The sequence below is a fragment of the Gopherus flavomarginatus genome, chromosome 4 (assembly GCF_025201925.1).
Source record: "Gopherus flavomarginatus isolate rGopFla2 chromosome 4, rGopFla2.mat.asm, whole genome shotgun sequence".
In the NCBI taxonomy this organism is placed as follows: Eukaryota; Metazoa; Chordata; order Testudines; family Testudinidae; genus Gopherus; species Gopherus flavomarginatus.
In genome coordinates, this window is record NC_066620.1 from 96,663,503 (window position 1) to 96,681,706 (window position 18,204).

Here is an 18,204-nt window from a genome sequence, read left to right on the forward strand (position 1 = left end):
CACCCATCCAGACAGTCTAGCCAGTGTCAAGAGCAATCCACATGGACTGAGCCCTGAAGGGTCACTGGGCGGTGAGCGGTGTTGGGAACATTCGCTTGATCGAGACTGGTACCAGGACGGTGGTGACTGCGGTGATCCCAGTGGCGGCTTGCCTCTGGAGCGTGGGGCCGACATCGGTGGCGCTCCCGGCACTGGCATGGACGTGATGTCCTTAGCCGCCTGGAGGGCTTCGGGTGTAGATGGCATCTGGATATCCGAAGAGGCCTGCTCCGAAGGGGCTGGGCTACTCTGCGTGAGTCGGAGATCTAGGGCCTGATGGGGACCGAGGATTACCCGACGTGCGCCTAGCCTCTGTCCCAGACTTCCCTTGGTGCTGTTGCGAAGAGGGAGTTTTTCCGGTCCTCTTGACATGCCGTGTGGAAGGGGAGTGGTGCCGACTAGTCGAAGGTACCGGAAGGTCACCGCATACTGACACTGCAGTGCCAGGTACTGGATCGGAGTGGTGTGCTGGGTTCAGGGCCAGTTCTGACTCCATCAGGATGGCCTGGAGTCTAATGTCCCTTTCTTTTTCAGTCTGGGGCATGAATGACTTGCAGATCTTGCACCTTTCACTGATATGGGTTTCTCCCAAGCAGCGCAGACAGTCTGTGTGGGTTACTCCTTGGCATAGAATGCCTACAGGAGCCACACGACTTAAATCCTGGGGCACGAGGCATGCCCCGGCCCCTGAAAACTAAACTGACTACAGGTGCTACTGAACGAACAGTTCTGGGGACAAGTTGCAGCAAGGCTGGAGCTAAGCAGTTCCAACGCACCTTTACTGGCAGCAAGACGGAACTGAGGGTGGGGGAAGCACACAGCTCCCCTTATACCATGCCAGGCAGGCGCCACTCCAGGGGTCGTGGGGGGCACTCCCTCCCTACGGGTACTGCTAGGGGAAAAACTTCTGGCACGGGTGCATGTGGCGAGCACGCACACCTACTGTGGAATACACAGGAGCAAATCACTTGAAGAAGAACCTTAGAGAAGTGGGTTCTAAGTACTGTGGGACTGGGATATTTGATCGAATTCAATTTTGTCCCTTCTCACCCCTTTTCAGGGACCAATCTCATGCAGCTGTGCACCTCCAGGAAGTTTGGGCTCCGCCTGCTATAGATGAAGGACCTCTACCATTTCAAGGGTGGGTTTTTATTTCTGCTACTTTCTGATCCCCAAGCCCAAGGGAGGGCTGAGACCCATACTGGACGTTTATTCTCGCAACAAATTCATCAAGCGTGAGTCTATGTGGTTACTGAAGCATTGATCCTCCCCTCCCTTGATCACAAGGTTGGTTTGTTGCCCCTGATTTTTCCAGATGCATACTTCCATGTGGTGGTGCCCTAGCCACAGGAAATTCCTCAGTTTTGACATAGCAACTGCCATTACTAGGATACGGTTTTCTTCTGGCCACTCAGCAGCTCCTCATGTGCTCACTAAATGTGTGGCAGCCTGTTTAAGGAAGAATGGGATCCATGTTTTTCCTTACCTCGAAGATTGGCTTGTTCGGGGATCATCTGAGAACCAGGTTAGTTACCATGTGAAGTTCATCATCCACTTTTTCAATCAGCTTGTTCTTTCTCCTTGATTTGTTTTGATAGAATGGTATATGCAGTTGTTGATTGTATGACGCCTGTCTGCTGGAGGGATTCTAATTTTAATGTGTGGGTCACCACTAGCTTACACAGACAAAAGATATAGTTAGTGCTGAAGGCCACTTAGAAAAGTGGAGTAATTAAACAAGTTGTAATTGACATGTATAAATTCACTTTAATTGGCTTTCCTACTAACTCTTTCATCAATGTAAATTAGCTGTCCCAGGGCTGTTGAATTATTTTTGGTGCACAGAATGTTGGACACTGTACTAAACAGTTTATTTTTTACAACCCTTAATGGTTTATGCCGAAATGTGTCCATAAACAGCCACTGTTTTGTTTTTTTTTAAAAGAAGGCCAGGAGGTTGTGATGGCCCAAGGAACTAAGTAGCCAGCCCCTTCAGCGTGGCTCACCTTTGTGGAACTGAACACTTTAAAACTATCTCTAGCCTCTTTACTACTAAAGAAATGTGCATGGAGTGGGAGAGCGAAGAGCTTAGCTATAAAGGCAGCATTGCTTGTATATAGAATGTCTTCTTTTGGTTAGAATTCAGCAGAAGAGATGAAGCGGCTTGAGCAAGGCTGGATAGTAATAGAACTGAACTGGCTGATGTCCCAAATTACCTAGGCAACGGAGAAGAGAATTAAACCAATTTAAGATTTGTAGAAAAGGCGTTTAATTGACGTTATTTACAACTTCAGCACAAAAAAAGTCTAGTTTAAATACAAGACCCTGGATTTTCACCTTTACCAATTGCTTAAAAATGTTTGCATCATTTTAGTAATTCTCTATCCAGAAAAGGGATGTAGACAATGTAAATGCTTCACAAATTTACCACAGGTAATGTGTAGCTAGCGCACACTAAAAGTCCTCATTTGAAATCCAGACTATCTTCCCTTTAGCTAAATCTTGGGCATTTGAAAAGCATAAATGCGATAGTAGTTGGCAAATGCAGAGGTGACTTTGCTATGATGGCCTGTTCTAACTTGACAGCAGCTGTAGCATTTTGTGAGAATTGCATGTTAACTGCACTATAGTTCCACTAAAAACATTGGCCCTGTAGCTTATGATGCCTGCCAGAGTGCTAGGTAAATATAAAGAGGAAAGTAAAGCAGCAATTGCAGGAGAGTATCTGTATTTGTTTGAAGAGGAGCTAGGGAAGGTTCCTGTTCAAGATGCTTTCCCCAGACTATTATTTCTAAAACATGGATCACAATATGTTGTTATTCCCTATCTAGCTCTTCTGGGGTTTGACTTTTCTAACGCTTCCATTGTGATTACAGAAAAACAAGCTTGGCTATGGCATTAAACCCTCCAAGTGTTTGCAGAGACTTGTACAGAATAAGCTAAAGCTGAGTGCATTTTAGTTACCCTAATCTCAGATGCACTGTTGGTATAGCTGCAACCCACTGATACTGGTCTGTGCTGTTACACAGCACTCATCACTGTCATATCAGTATTTTCCTACAGAGTTGATCCTAACAAGCAGAGGACCATGGTGAATTCTGTACTTAGTTTGACAAAACTCTTTCATGCTCTTGGAATTAGTTAGTTTTACAGCCTGTCTTTTACAAAACAGTTGCATATAAGTAATAGTGTTTTCTTAAAGGGTATTTTTGCTACCCCCATCTTCCCCCTCCCACTGAAATCTCAATGTCCTTTAATTCTACTCATTGCCTCAGTAATCTGACTGTATCTGGGGAGACAAGTCTGCATAGAGCATTCCACTTCCAAGTTTGCTCCTAGCCTTATTTTCTGGTTTCCTCTCACTTCCCCTTGAGTAGCTTCCTTAAATAAAAGTTTAACCGTCTCCCTTTACCATTTTCTTAATGGAATATCATTCTTGACAAGTGGTGCTGTCACATGGTTTCTCAGATTTGCTGTCCCTGATATAGGTGCTAAAGCTTCATTTCCAAATGGCAGATAGTGCTTTAATTGCCTTACACCTGTTCAGCACAGGTGAATAAGGAAGGTGCACCTGTACACTCTCCAGGGGTCAGCACACACCTTTACCATCAGTGGCTTGAAATTAGTAAACTACCTTTCCATGCTAGGGCTAGCTTCTGCTACTCTTGCTCATTATGAATACGGCCGGCCCAGTGTAGCACTCATGTAAACATACAGACAGCCCTTTGCTCATCATTTATTATTGCATTAGTAGCTAAGCATGAACGTGTTATTTCCTTGCAAAGAAACTGAGGGGAGCAAAGGTAGGAGTAGTGGTCAAACATCTAGTGTACTTCCACAGGCGTCTATCAGTGACTATACATACAGTACACAGACAATTGGAATGTTTACTAGCAGGTTGCCTGCACGGTCCCTTCCAAAGTTACAGACAGTCATTGTCCATGTGCCTTTTAACTGGATAGCAAGTCATTTAGCATTAGGTTGCATTGAACAGAACAGAATCAGTTAAATCTGAACGTAGAGGAGAGGATGCATTGAAAGAAAACATGAGCTGCTAGAATAGTTTTCGTAAGTGTATCATTATTAGTATCACACACGCTGATAAGGAGCCCATCATATCTGTGTGCATTTGCATGGTTGAGATTAAAAACAAACAAGCATGTTCATCAAACTAGAGAGCACCTGATCCATAACATCCTCCACCCCACATCTCTCCACCCTTCTTACTTAACAATGGCCAAGAATTGAGGAATTTAGCTAGCAGGTTTATACCAGGAGATTACAGAACCTGCAGCTAGTTGTAAATCACATGAAAGAGATGCAGCACAGGACTTGTCTACAGCATATTTACCATCAGAATTTTAGTGGTGTAATTATACTGCTAAAGTTATTCCAGGATAATTCCTCCTGGGAACACTATTCCCTCCGAATTAGTGTAGTAGTATAATTATACTGTGGTAGTTCTGCTGGTAAATTTTACCATGTGACAAGTCTTTATTTTAAGTGTTAGAAATTATTTGAAATATAAATTATACCTATAAACTTTTCTGTCTTCATACATCATTACATACGTTTAAAAAAAATACTCTGTACCTTAACTGTCACTTTACTTTTTAGTTGGATTAGAAAAAGGGAAATAATTTAGACTAAAGATTTTTTTTTTGCAAGTAGTACAGTATTGCCTGACGTCTTGTATCCCCCCCGCAACCAGATCATACTAGTATTTTTTTTAAACCCAAAAATAAAATGTGGCCTTGCCCCACTTAGTACAACTGTATTCAAAGCAGATTTTTATCTTGTATCAGAATTAGATTTCTGTAGGGGAAAAAAAAATCTCACAACTCCAAGTTAGCATTTGTGTCCATCCAGGTATTTTTGTTTTGCTCTAAGACCAGCAGTTTGCTGACTCCGTCTGATAAGGTACCATTGTCTTCATCATCACTAAATGTAACCCAGTGACTGAAATCTTTTGGGCTGGGGAGTTTCAAATATCTCGGAGTGTGTGTTGGGCTAGTTGTTGCTGGTGTGGAAAAAGGAAAAGAAACATCTGTGTCCAGGTCCAAGAGATTGGTGCTCTCTGTTAGTGAATTGGTGTCTAACAGCTGTGGCTGCTGGATGTCTGGGGTAGGAAGGCCTTGAAGGTCAGCAATAAAGTCCACAGCGGTTAGTGTCAAGTGTTTAGTGCCACTGCTGTCTGGGCTGGCAGTGGGTGTGGGAGCTGAAAGATCAGAGTCTCTGTGAGAAACGGGGAGGATGTCAGAGTCCTGTATTGGAGGGCGGTACTCAGAAGGACTATTGTTGTTGTTGGAATTGAATGTTAAGCCACTAAGAAGCAGACTGTTACTGCTCTGAAGCACCTGCTGGTGAAGGGCAGCAGGAGCAGACTTCTTCCTTCGTGGTGGAACCTTTGGGGCAAAGGAGTTCTGCAGAGGCAGCGCACTTTCCTCTGAAGTGCCTGGGCTGGGAGGCTGCCTGTTGCTGCTGCTGCTGCTTCTCTCGGGTGCTTTCCCAGGCGTCGTCGTTCTCGGCTTAGGAACGGGGGTGATCCTAGTGGGACTGGTAATGGCTTTGGTTTCAAGGCAGGACTCGGACAATCCAATGTGAAAGCGGACAGGCTGCTGATCAAGCTGCTCTTCCGGACACACAGACTGAGAGAGGGGAACAAAAGAAATAAGAGTTCAGAGCGGCATTTTAGATTCACACTTGGTCGCAGCACTAGCTTTGCCCATCCAGATGGGAAAACGCATAAACGATAGGTGGAATAAAGAGGATGGGAGCAGTGCCGAGTGCATTACTGAAAGAAGTTGGTGGAATTACTAAGAGAGAGACAAGGAAGTGGAAAGTGAAGGCATGAGAATAACAGCTTTAAAGCAGCCTGGCTCTTCACTCCCTGTGTTTAAAAACACAGCCCTGTGTGACCATTTTCTTTTCCACATTAGAATTATGCGTTGGGGCCAAACGTCCAGTCAGCACAATTCTGAGGACTTCTTTTACTGTTACATTTTCCTGCTTCTGTAATAATACTGAAACGATAATAGACAGCAGGTTTAAAACAAATAGAAGGAAGTTCTTCTTCACACAGCACACAGTCAACTTGTGGAACTCCTTGCCTGAGGAGGTTGTGAAAGTTAGGACTATAGCAGCATTTAAAAGAGAACTGGATAAATTCATGGGTAAGGAATGGTGTCCTTAGCCTCTGTTTGTCAAAGGGCGGAGATGGATGGCAGGAGAGAGATCACTTGATCATTGCCTCTTAGGTCCACTCCCTCTGGGGCACTTGGCATTGGCCACTGTCGGTAGACAGATGCTGGGCTAGATGGACCTTTGCTCTGACCCGGTACGGCCGCTCTTATGATAAGGGATGACAGGGGTGGCATTAATGGGGCATTAGCCTTGGGTGCCTTGTGATACATGAGGCTAAAGGACAATTAGCTTCAGCTACCCTAAGAAGTGCATTTGTGTCTTACTGAGGCCAGAGTTTGAATCATAATATGTAATTTTGCATTATTCCTTAATGCCTTAGATTCTGCTTAAAAAAACCTTCTCTAAGCAGAAAGGGTTAATCAGGAAAAAATGTGAAATTGCATTTGTTTTTAAAGGTGTTGTCATGTTACTAGGGCCACAGCGGTCACCATCCCTGCCATTATAAAGTCCTGGCCATATGGATTCCTCCCTCCCTGTTAAGGGAAGGAAAAGGTCATTTTTGGACCTGTTGGATTTTTGCCCAGTATGCTTAAACTGCATGGCCGGGATCACTAACCAGGCACACTTGCCCGAGCAGCCCATAGATTAATGTACTTTGGGCCCAGGTTAAATTAGTGCTAGCTAATTAGCTCAATGTAACTATTATTCCTGATCTCCTATTCTCAATACTTCTGAGTGAAACCACATGAACTCCTGACTAGTCTCACTTATTATAATAGGGTGCCAACCCAGTCTTTTTATGTGCTCAGAAAATGCATCATAAATTGAATACAGGGCAATCCCCCTTTCATTTATGTCTAGAGATCTATGTTGTTAAATCTCCTGTACTTGACTGACTGCTCTCTCTCTCTCTCTTTTTTGGGAGGGTGGGGTAGGTGGGGAGGAAGAGGTGGAAAGGTTTTTTTGAGGTATTGAGCTCACTTCTAAACTCACTTCCAGATAGGGAGGAAACATCACTTTAGGATGTGTCTATATTGTACATTAGTCTGCACCAGTAGAGTGTAAATTTTAATGCACAGTAGGTTGTTGTGCAGTAACTGGCCCATATGGACTCTGCTGGTGCACACTAGACGCTCCCCAGTATGTGTTAATGTAGTCCCATTTCAAACAGTACTATGTCAGTACTCACTAGGGAACTTTTACTGTGCGCTAGCTAGGTCACCCAGGCCAGTTAGTGTACAAAATGCTAATGTGCGCTAGAATCTACACCCCTCTAGTGCAGACTAATACTCTGAGTCTGCTGTGGACAAACTAGTATAGGAACTTTCATATCATATACTGTTAAATAACAGCAGCCTTTCTATTTTGAGATCTTTCAGGAGTACATGGATGATGCTCTTTATAATATACTTGTGATAAGTATGTCTGTTTGAAGAACTACAAAGGAAAAAGAAAGGAGGAGAAGTAAACCAAATGGCCTCAGGGGATATAGTAAGTGCCCTTTCAGAGTGAGGCAGGATGGAGACCCTTAAGACCAACCTTAAGAGAAGAGCTGTCTAGCAAAGGCTGTCACAGAGGAAGAATATGAAGGGGCATATCTATGGTACTTATATAGCCTCCATTACTGTACTGTAGTATATCAGCACCACAATCTTTAATGTATTTAGCCTCACAACACTGCTGTGAGGTAGGCAAGCACTACTATCCCCATTTGGCAGATGGGGAACTGAAGCTATGCGACTTGCCCAAGGTCACACAGAGTCTGTGGCAGAGCCAAGTGTCTGACTAGAACTCTAGCCACTGGGCTCCTGCTTCCCTGGAGACCCTGTTTTACTATTTATTGATTGTGGCAGGCCATTGCTCCTGTGAGTTTTTAGATATGTTGTGTTAGTATTAATAAGTACTGTTTAAAAGGAGTAGTGTAATTGGCACCAAGAGCCCTGGTGACTCTATTGAACCAACTTTGTGATTCATAAATTCATTATTTTTGGTTCAAAGCCTGACCTGCAGGTTCTTGGTTCAGAAGGGGCAATTGTTAGCAAATACGAACAAAACTGGTTGGATGGACTTTGGGGATTTCGTTTTTTTCTCTAAAAAAGGAACAAATGTTGTCCCAAGTCAATATTTAAAAAAAAAAAATCTAAAAAACAATTTCCAATCAACTTTGACTTCAGTTTGAACTAAGGGCTTTGGAGGGAGGTAAGAACAATTAAAATGGGTTTTCTGCATTTGTCCAAGAGGCTAATTCTCAGCATTTTAGCAGACTATTTCCTTTTGATTTTACTGAAGGAAATCTACACTGTGGTGATGTAGTGTGATCAGCAGAGCAACAATGCAGAAACAGGTTGAGAGTAGTCATCAAACCAGATCCAAGTTCACAATGAATTCTCTCAAGTTTGGGTTGCATAAGAGACAAGTCAGGGAGGAGATGCACATTTGGTGAGACAATATCTGGAATTCTGTGTTCAGTTCTAGACAATTCAGAAAAGTGTAGCCAAGCTAGGAGTTCAGAGAAGGGCAAAAAACACTAGGAGGATGGACCATCACAGAGGGAAGTTAGAGCTGAATGCCAATAGCTAAGTTTAGTGATAACTTTGTCTAAATGGGGGATAATGATTTCCTCTACTTGATGTTCATTTACTGTGCATACAGGCCCCAGTGGCTGCCACATGCAATGACACTTCCGCAACAAAAGAGCTCAAACAGATGCTTGAGCCACATGACAGAATTTCATGTGAATTGTTTAACCACTTGCCCCCTCTGCTAAAACACACTATGCAAAATGAATAGCTGGATGTGTTCTGCTGTGGCTATCTTACATTTTCTGATTTGACTCCAGTTCTTTGCAGGGGCACTGGCTTCTTTACGGTCGGAACTTTGGGTGGAGGACGATGGGGCACGAGCATTGGTCCTGGTTGTGACCCCTGAAATGATGCTGACTTTGTGATGCTGGGAAGGGAGTCAGGCTGAGTGAATGTTTGGGTTCTTACTGGAGCAGGCTTCAGAGCATCCTCTTGTGTTCCTGAAATGCAAAAACAACCATTCTTTGAATCTGTCTGAAGCGTCCTCAAAAATCTGTTTCCTTCGTGGTCTTGTTTTCCAAAATGCTTTTGCCCATTACCTTACAGGGACAGTGTTCAGGCTGAAGATGAAAGTTTTGGAAATAAATATAAAATTTCACCGAAAACGCATCATTAGAATTTCTTTAATTTTATGAAAACTAATCATTGCATATTGGTTATACTCCTTGCCAGCAGTACTTCTAATCCAACCCAGCAGCATTATGCTAGTGTGTGACCTAGTTGATAGGTCAATGGTGGGGACTCAGGAGAGATGGGTTAAATTCCAGACTCTACCACTGGCCAGCTGGATGACCTTGGCATGCCACTTTAACCTCGTGCCTTAGGTTTCCCCATAGGGATAATGATACTGATCTCCTTTGTAAAGCACTTTGGGTTCTATGGATAAAAAGTGCTGTAGAAGAGCTAGGTGTTACTAGAGCATGAGAATCCTAAAATGAAACTGACCAGTCTAGTCTTGTTAGCCTGGCCACATGAAATATAAAAAGTAAACAGTAATAAACTAGTATCAGAGGGGTAGCCGTGTTAGTCTGGATCTGTAAAAGCAGCAAAGAATCCTGTGGCACCTTATAGACTGTTATAGACTAACAGTCTATAAAGTGCCACAGGATTCTTTGCTGCTTTTACAGTAATAAACTAGTGCAAGTAAACTTGATTTCACCCATTCTTTCTCCTTTAATGTGCAAATGTGCTCTGAAGAGCAAATATAAAAATGGCATTGTGGTATTCCAGGGTTATTCTCTCTCAATGATTCCAAATTACATTTGCTCAGTTTTACAAATGAAAAGACTTTTTTTTTTTTCCTAATTGCCAGGCCCAGGCTGGGACGTGAGAGTAAAGCTGAATTGTTTCTGGTTTATGCTTCATCAACAATAAAGACTCTACTCTTGCAATTTAGTTAACAATTCTGTTGCTGATGTGTGAGCCTGATTAGAATCCAGCTCACTCTACTGTTGCTGTGTAGCTCTGCCCTGCTAGCTGGTGGTTAAGTCCATAAATGGCTATTAGCCAGGATGGGTAAGGAATGGTGTCCCTAGCCTCTGTTTGTCAGAGGATGGAGATAGATGGCAGGAGAGAGATCACTTGATCATTGCCTGTTAGCTTCACTCCCTCTGGGGCACCTGGCATTGGTTACTGTCGGTAGACGGATACTGGGCTAGATGGACCTTTGGTCTGACCCGGTACGGCTGTTCTTATGGGGAAGTGAACACCGTTGTTACTAAAGCAAGCAGCTACCCCTCTGGAGTCACAGGGGGAAAAGATCTGTTGAGAAGGAAGATGACATCTGTCTTTTTCAAAGTACAGCTGAGTACCATAATCTATGATTTCTTAGTAACAGGAACTGCAAGGACATATTTTAAAATATGACTTAATTTCACGGGGTCCTTTTAAAAGACAGAAATTAAGTAATCTTGAAACAAAAAGGCTATCCAAGCTGACAGAAAACATTCAAAGAAAAATCTTGCAGGACCCCACAAGGCAGTATTAAGTTTAATATGAGTGTTTTAAAGGAAATACATGTCTTATTTAGGTTATGGTCAGGGAGGATGAAATGAACCTACATTTTCTTATTTGGAGATTTTAAAACTCCATTGGAAAACTCTGCTTACCTCCTTTTGCTTCCATCAGACATCTAATAGCTTCCTCCGCTTCCTGAGCTGTGGTGGTTTTGATCTGCTTGACATTATAAGGCTTACTTATTCCAGTCCTGGCTTTAGGCTTACAACAACAAAAGGGGGAAAAGAGTAGGTAAATGAAATTAATGGGCAGCAGATTTAAAACAAACAAAAGGAAGTTGTTCTTCATGCAGTTGTTTTAACTCTGTAGTTCCACCTCACTCCTGTGCAGAATCCCTGCCTGTAAGGTTCGGGAGCTTTATGCAGATAACACTCTCTCTGGAAATGGAAGAAGGACACCAGGAGCTATGGCGTGGCCACTCTGTAGGCTGATTTAGATGGATCCTGGGGCCTGTCTAGAGCAGTCCTTTTCAACCTTTCTAATACCAGTGACCAGCTGTCTGCCTTCCTAAACTGTGTCAGGGAGATCTCAGGGACCGGCACCAGTCCATGGACCAGTCGTTGAGAAACACTGGTCTATAGGATGCTGAATATTGGTATTTGGCATTGAAAAAGAGCCACTGGCAGAGAGCTAAAGTATCTAAAACTAGAATGTAGCATGCAGGCAAAGCTGACAAGTTTAAAGGGGAAATTGGTTAAATAGCAGTAGTTTATTCATTTTCAAGTTGTGAGGTGGCCATTATTTATTAAAGTAAGTCTGCCTGTGTCTATATATACCTAGGCAAGAGTATATAACACATACTCTGCTCTGATTATGCCCAGCAGTTACTGATGCTGGGTAATTACAGGATGAATGTATACTTACTGCTTTGCTCAGCACTCCTGACTTAAATCACATCAGCTGGCTGATGAGTTCAAACTCTAATTAGCACCTGGTCCCCTTTTTAGTTAATTGTGTGGCACAATGGTGCTGAGGGACTCACTGGTTGCTGAGGCGCCCCTGGGAGAAGCTTTGCCATCTGCAGGATGGAGCACAGGGTGTGCCCACCTGAGGAGAGGGAACCAGCGGATGGAGATTTTTTGACAGATGTTCCAGCTGCAAAGGGAATAAGAATGAGTTTTCAAATGCAAGAGCCTGTGCAGTGTTTGTTCATCATCATCATAACTTGGACATTAATACTGCAGCCCAGCTATGACTATTTCAAGGGCAATATTGTTAACTATTCATTTCTGATCAAAGCACATAAGAATGGAAGGAGAATGCTGAAGAACTGAATGTATTTCTAAAAGAGATGCTCTAGAGTGCAACTAGAAATTATGTGCTGCATGGAAGTCTAATGCCTGTGATTTATGCAGGAATTCAGACCAGAAGATCGTAATGGCCCCTTCTCATCTTAGAGTCTATGAGTGAATCTGAACAATCTGACATGACTGGCCTCTCATTTTGGCATCTAAGTGAGTAGAGCTTTGAACACCATCACTTCCCCCTCAGAAATCCTATGCCATGGCTGAGGTCAAACTACCCAACAAATGAAGAAAAACAGCTCTTATCCTCAGGTCTATGTGAGGTAACTATCTAATGGGAAGGGACAAAAATCAGACCAACAAATATTCTGTTTAAGCTTTTAAAGGGAATATTTCATCAAAAATTAAACCGAATAAACAAACTGTAAGAAAATGCCTTGAGTATTAAAAAGGAAAGACTCAATGAGAATAAACACTGGTGTCTGTTACTGTACCAAAGCACCAGTTATTTGCAAATTCTCCCCCTTTGCTGTTGGGTGTATGTGAAACACACACGAACCATTATAACTCCACTAAAGTGAAGAAAGGACTTTCATCCCAAACTATTTCAAAGAAGCACTTCACCCATCACCGCTAGAGAGAAACACAGCAGTTGTTTAATACCACAGGAGTTTAGGGAAAGAAGTGCCTGACTGAAAGAGTAGGTGATTGGGATTTAAACAGGCGGAGGTATTTACCTGTTCATTATTACCAGAAACAATAGGGTGGCAATGGAGTCCAGCTGACATGAGAAAACTTTTAAAAAGAAACTGCAATCTTACCTGGAGGGGGAGGTCTCTGGGGTGGCTGAGGCGGGCGAGGCCTGTCAGGAACAGACAGAGATCTGCTTGGAGACCGATGGCGAAGTCCCCCCACTACTTCCAGCTCCTGCTTGAATTCAGCTAGGTCAGCATCATCTAGGGGGAGATTTCAGGGAAAAAACAAACAGAAGAGTTTTGCATTTGAGAATTATGGCAGAGATGGATCAAGACTGGAGTGTCACGAGACACACACCTGTGATTTGAAAACAAGAGCTGGTTAACTGAGGCTTTGTCTATACTGCACTTCCATCAGTAAAACTTTTGTCGTGTCAGACGTGAAAAAAACACGTCCCCAAATGACAAAAGTTTTACCGATGAAAAGTGCTGGTGTGGACAGTGCTTTGTTAGCGGGAGAATTCTCCTGTCAACAAAGCTATCGCCTGTCATTGGGGGTGGATTTATTTTGTTGGCGGGAGAGCTCTCTTCTGCTGATAAAGAGCAGCTACACGGTGCACCTTTTAGTGATATGGCTGTAACGGCACAGATGTGTTGCTAAAAGGTGCGTAGGGTAGACATAGCCTGAGAGATTTCTAGGTGTGACCACAGTATATGGCTGATAGCTTTTTAAGAAATGGCTCAAGTTTAGTGCCCCATTCACATTCCTCTCCCACTTTAACATGTACTATCACTCTCTAACTTTAGGCATTTCTAAGCACTCTTCTGTTATTTTTCAGTAAGATGTCGTCTGCCATTGCAATTGAAAATAGATTGTTTTCCTCTTCCAATCTATAAATAAAAACTAGGTGAGAGTGGATGAGGTCTACTAGTTCTAATATCTAGAAGAACATGGTGACCAGACACGATCAGTTCAGTGCATTAACTACAGATAATACTTCCTTTGTTTCATAAATCGTTACTCTTAAAATGTGAGAAGTGCCTCGTCGGCACCAGCACCGCCAAGATGCCCCGGCACCAGCCGTCACCGGCCCAGAAACCAGCCCGGCACCGCTCCCTCTCCCCGCGTCCCAAGAAGATCAAAGCTCCTGCAGCTCCAATATCTACACCACAAGTCTGAGCAGTAGCCGAAACCTAGTCGCCCGGCACCAACAGCTCCCATGGCACCGGCAATCTCGGCACCGTTGATTCCGGCCAGGCAAGAGCCGTTGAGTCCATTGCATGACAGCTCCCCGGCACACGCCAGAGACCTTTTTGACGGCGAGGAAACTCATTGCTCTAATGGAGCCCACCCTGCCGCAACCCCCGGCATGGGTTATTGCGTCAGCAGGGAAGCCTGCCTCAGTCAGGCCACCTTCCATCGACGCCGCAGGCAGGCACCACTCGAGATCGAGGTCTTGCCAACGCTCCCGATCTCGCCACCGGTCCCGATCTCGACGCCGCTCACAGTCCCGGTACCGATCTCCTTCTCGGCACCGGTCGTACTCGCGGTACCATTCAAGATCCCGCTCTCCGGACCGATACTCCAGACGGTGGTCCAGCTCCCGGCACCATTCGCGCCGCAGCCACTCCCACTGTAGAGCTTCACGATCCCGGTCGACCTCCCGGCACCGCGCTGGTCGCAGATCCCAGTCAACCTCTCGGCACCGGTACGACTCCCGGTACCGCTCTCCTGTGAGTCATGACATTCAATACCCTACGCACAGGGCTCCTCCTCACATGCACTCTGCTCCGCCATGGCCATCATGGCACCCATCTGAGTCTTCGCACACTGATAGCGTCGTATATGGAGATTCAGAAATGCAGAGCCGTGTCCTCCAGGAGCCTCAGGTCACAGAACAAGCACCTCAGTGGTCTGGATGCCTTGGGCATATCACCAGGCCCAAGGCAAACCCACGGTTCCATCTCGTTCCGCCCCGTCGGAACATCGGGCACCAGAGGCCACTGTTAGTCGCCCTCCTCCAGTGGGTATGGACGACTCGGCTCTTACGCTGGATCCTCAGGTGTTCCAGGACCCTAATGCTCCTCCAGAAGAGGAGTCACTCAACGAGCCAACCGTGCCGGGTCTGTCGTCCTCCTCTTCGCCAGACGAGGCAGTAGCCGGTACTTCTACATCGGGCCTGCCCCCAATCGACCTCTGAGCCCACCAGGACCTTCTCCGGCAAGTCGCCTTAAACATCAACCTTCAGGTGGAGGAGGTCCCGGAGGTGGAAGACCTGGTCATAGACATACTGTCGGCAGATGCCCCAACTCGTGTGACTCTGCCATTCATCCGTTCCATCCAGGCCAAAGCAGATACTATTTGGCAATCCCCGGCGTCTATCCCTCCCACGGCCAGAGGCGTGGAAAGGAAATACATGGTACCCTCTAAAGGGTATGAATACTTATATACTCATCCTCCTCCATGCTCTCTGGTCGTTCAATCTGTAAATGAGGGAGAGCATCATGGCCAGCAAGCCCCTGCCCCAAAATCGCGGGAGGCTAGAAGGATGGATCTACTGCGGCGTAAAGTTTACTCCGCCAGAGGCCACCAACTGCGGGTGGCTAACCAACAGGCTCTGCTCAGCAGGTATAATTATAATACCTGGCAATCGGTGGGTAAGTTCGCTGAACTGATCCCACAGGACTCCCGCCCGGAATTCCAAGCCCTTCTGGAGGAAGGGAAGAAAGTGGCACGGACTTCTCTGCAGGCCTCACTCAACGCTGCTGATTTGGCGGCCAGAACCGTGGCCTCGGGGATTACAATACAGAGAATATCATGGTTGCAGGTATCAGGCCTACCTCTTGAACTGCAACCCACTATTCAGGACCTTCCTTTTGATGGTCAGGGCCTTTTCTCTCAGAAAACGGACCCTAGACTCCAGAGACTCAAAGACAATCGCGTCATCATGCGTTCCCTCGGGATGCATACTCCGCAAACCCAACGGAGGTCCTTCCATACCCAGCCTCAACGCCCTTATCCCCCGCCCAGACCACGACAAGACTTTAGCAGGAGGCGTGGTCGCGGGAACCGCAGACGGCAATCGGGTTCCCAAAGGGGCCAGAATAACGGTCCCTCCAAACCATCAGAGGGACCAAAACTGAACTTTTGAAGGTGCGCCCGAGAGCAAAGCACCAGTCCTTCCCCAGGATCCTCTTCAGTTTTCCAACCGCCTTTCCTCCTTCCCCCTGCGTGGGCCCAATTAACCTCAGACCATTGGGTCCTACGCATGGTGGAATTTGGATACCTCCAATTTATTTCGCCCCCTCCTTCCCCGTCCCTCTTCAGGGACCCCTCTCACGAGCAATTCCTCTGGCAAGAGGTTCGTATGCTCCTCTCCATCGGAGCTATAGAGGAGATACTGGAGGAGTTCGGGGGCAAGGGGTTTTACTCCCGATATATCCTAATCCCCAAGGCGAAAGGGGGTCTCCGACCCATCCTGGACCTACGCGGTCTCAATGTCTTTCCGAAGAATTTGAAGTTCTGCATGGTGTCCCTGGGGACCATCATCCCATCCTTGGATTCCGGAGACTGGTACACTGCTCTCGACATGAAGGACGCATACTTTCACATTGCCATTTACCCTCCGCACAGACGGTACCTGCGGTTTATGGTGCACAACCAACATTTTCAATTTGTGGTCCTCCCTTTTGGTCTCTCTACCGCCCCGTGCGTTTACAAAGTGCATGGCTGTAGTGGCCGCCTTCCTCCGCCGTCGATGTATACACGTCTTTCCTTACCTAGATGACTGGCTTACTTGCAGGACCTCCGCGGTTCAAGTCACCAGGCATGTTGCTATCATCACGGACCTATTCGAGTGGTTGGGCCTGATGATCAGTCTAGAGAAGTCTACTCTAGTGCCCACTCAAAGAATAGAATTCATCGGGGCCATTCTAGACTCCACACTTGCAACAGCCTGTCTTCCACTACCCTGGTTTCAGGCACTAGTTTCGGTCATAGAAAGCCTCCAAACTTTTCCGACGACCTCGACCCGCGCCTGCCTCAGCCTTCTCGGTCACATGGCCGCATGCACTTTTGTAACCAAGCACGCCAAACAACGCCTGCGTCCCCTTCAAACCTGGCTCGCCTCAGTTTACCGCCCAGGCAGGGACACTATAGACATGATCGTCACCGTTCCTCAGAGCATCTTAGGCTCCCTCAACTGGTGGCTAACACCTTCCCTGGTGTGTGCAGGGATGCCGTTCCAACCGAGACAGCCCTCTGTGTCCCTAACGACGGACGCGTCATCTCTCGGCTGAGGGGCACACGTAGGCCATCGTCGCACGCAAGGCCTCTGGTCATCTCAAGAACTAGCGTTGCACATTAACGTCTGCGAGCTGAGAGCAGTTCGCCTCGCATGCCAGACGTTCCAACATCATCTGCAAGGCCGTTGTGTTCTAGTACTCACAGACAACACAACAGCAATGCACTACATAAACAAACAGGGAGGGACTCGATCCTCCCCCCTTTGTCAGGAGGCGATCCAACTGTGGGAATTTTGCATAGCCCACTCTATTGACCTTGTAGCGTCCTTCCTCCCAGGGGTCCGGAACACTCTGGCAGACCATCTCAGCAGATCCTTTCTCTCCCACAAGTGGTCACTCCGCCCGGACACTGTACATTCCATCTTCCAGAAGTAGGGCTTTCCCCACATAGACCTATTCGCTTCCCGCAACAACAGGAAGTGTCAGAGGTTTTGCTCCTTCCAGGGTCTTGCCCCGGGCTCAATATCGGACGCCCTCCTAATCTTTTGGGCGAACCATCTGCTTTATGCCTTTCCACCTTTTCCAAAGGTGCACAGGGTTCTCGTAAAGCTTCAAAGGGACAGGGCTCGGCTGATCCTGATCGCCCCCGCGTGGCCCCGACAACACTGGTACACCACGTTGCTGGACCACTCGATAGCCAACCCAATCCCTCTACCCCTTCATCAGGATCTGATAACGCAGGACCACGGCAGGCTTCTCCACCCAGACCTACAATCCCTCCATCTAACAGTGTGGCTCCTGCATGGTTGACCCAATTGGAGTTACGATGCTCTGCCCCGGTGCACAAGATACTCATGGGTAGCAGGAAACCTTCTACGCGGTCTACTTACTTAGCCAAGTGGAAACGGTTTTCCTGCTGGTGTCACTCGCAGAATGTTGCCCCTGTGGAGGTTCCTATCCCTACTATTTTGGACTACCTCTGGTACCTAAAACAACAAGGCCTCGCTATCTCATCTCTGCAAGTGCACTTGGCAGCTATTTCTACTTTCCACCCCAGAGAAGGTACTTACTCTGTCTTCTCCCACTCTATGGTCTCGAGGTTCCTCAAAGGCCTGGAGCGTCTATACCCCTTAGTACGACGCCCCGCCCCTTCCTGGGACCTCAATTTAGTTCTGACAAGACTTACGCTCCCCCCGTTCGAGCCATTGGCAACCTGCTCACTCCTTTATTTATCATGGA

General features: G+C 46.2%; 1 protein-coding gene across 3 annotated transcripts in view; it reads right to left on the reverse strand.

Moving 5' to 3' along the window:
* Positions 1–2,301: 2,301 nt before the first annotated feature.
* Positions 2,302–18,204, reverse strand: part of SYNJ2 (synaptojanin 2) — a 93,313-nt gene continuing 77,410 nt past the window's right edge. For all 3 annotated transcript variants that reach the window (XM_050949433.1, XM_050949434.1, XM_050949435.1), the window contains 5 exons: positions 12,847–12,981; positions 11,764–11,876; positions 10,874–10,982; positions 9,003–9,205; positions 2,302–5,687 (listed from right to left, as the gene is read on the reverse strand). In XM_050949433.1, the coding sequence (XP_050805390.1) occupies positions 4,875–5,687; positions 9,003–9,205; positions 10,874–10,982; positions 11,764–11,876; positions 12,847–12,981 (1,373 nt within the window). In that variant the 3' untranslated portion in view covers positions 2,302–4,874. The remainder of the gene's footprint in view (positions 5,688–9,002; positions 9,206–10,873; positions 10,983–11,763; positions 11,877–12,846; positions 12,982–18,204) is intronic.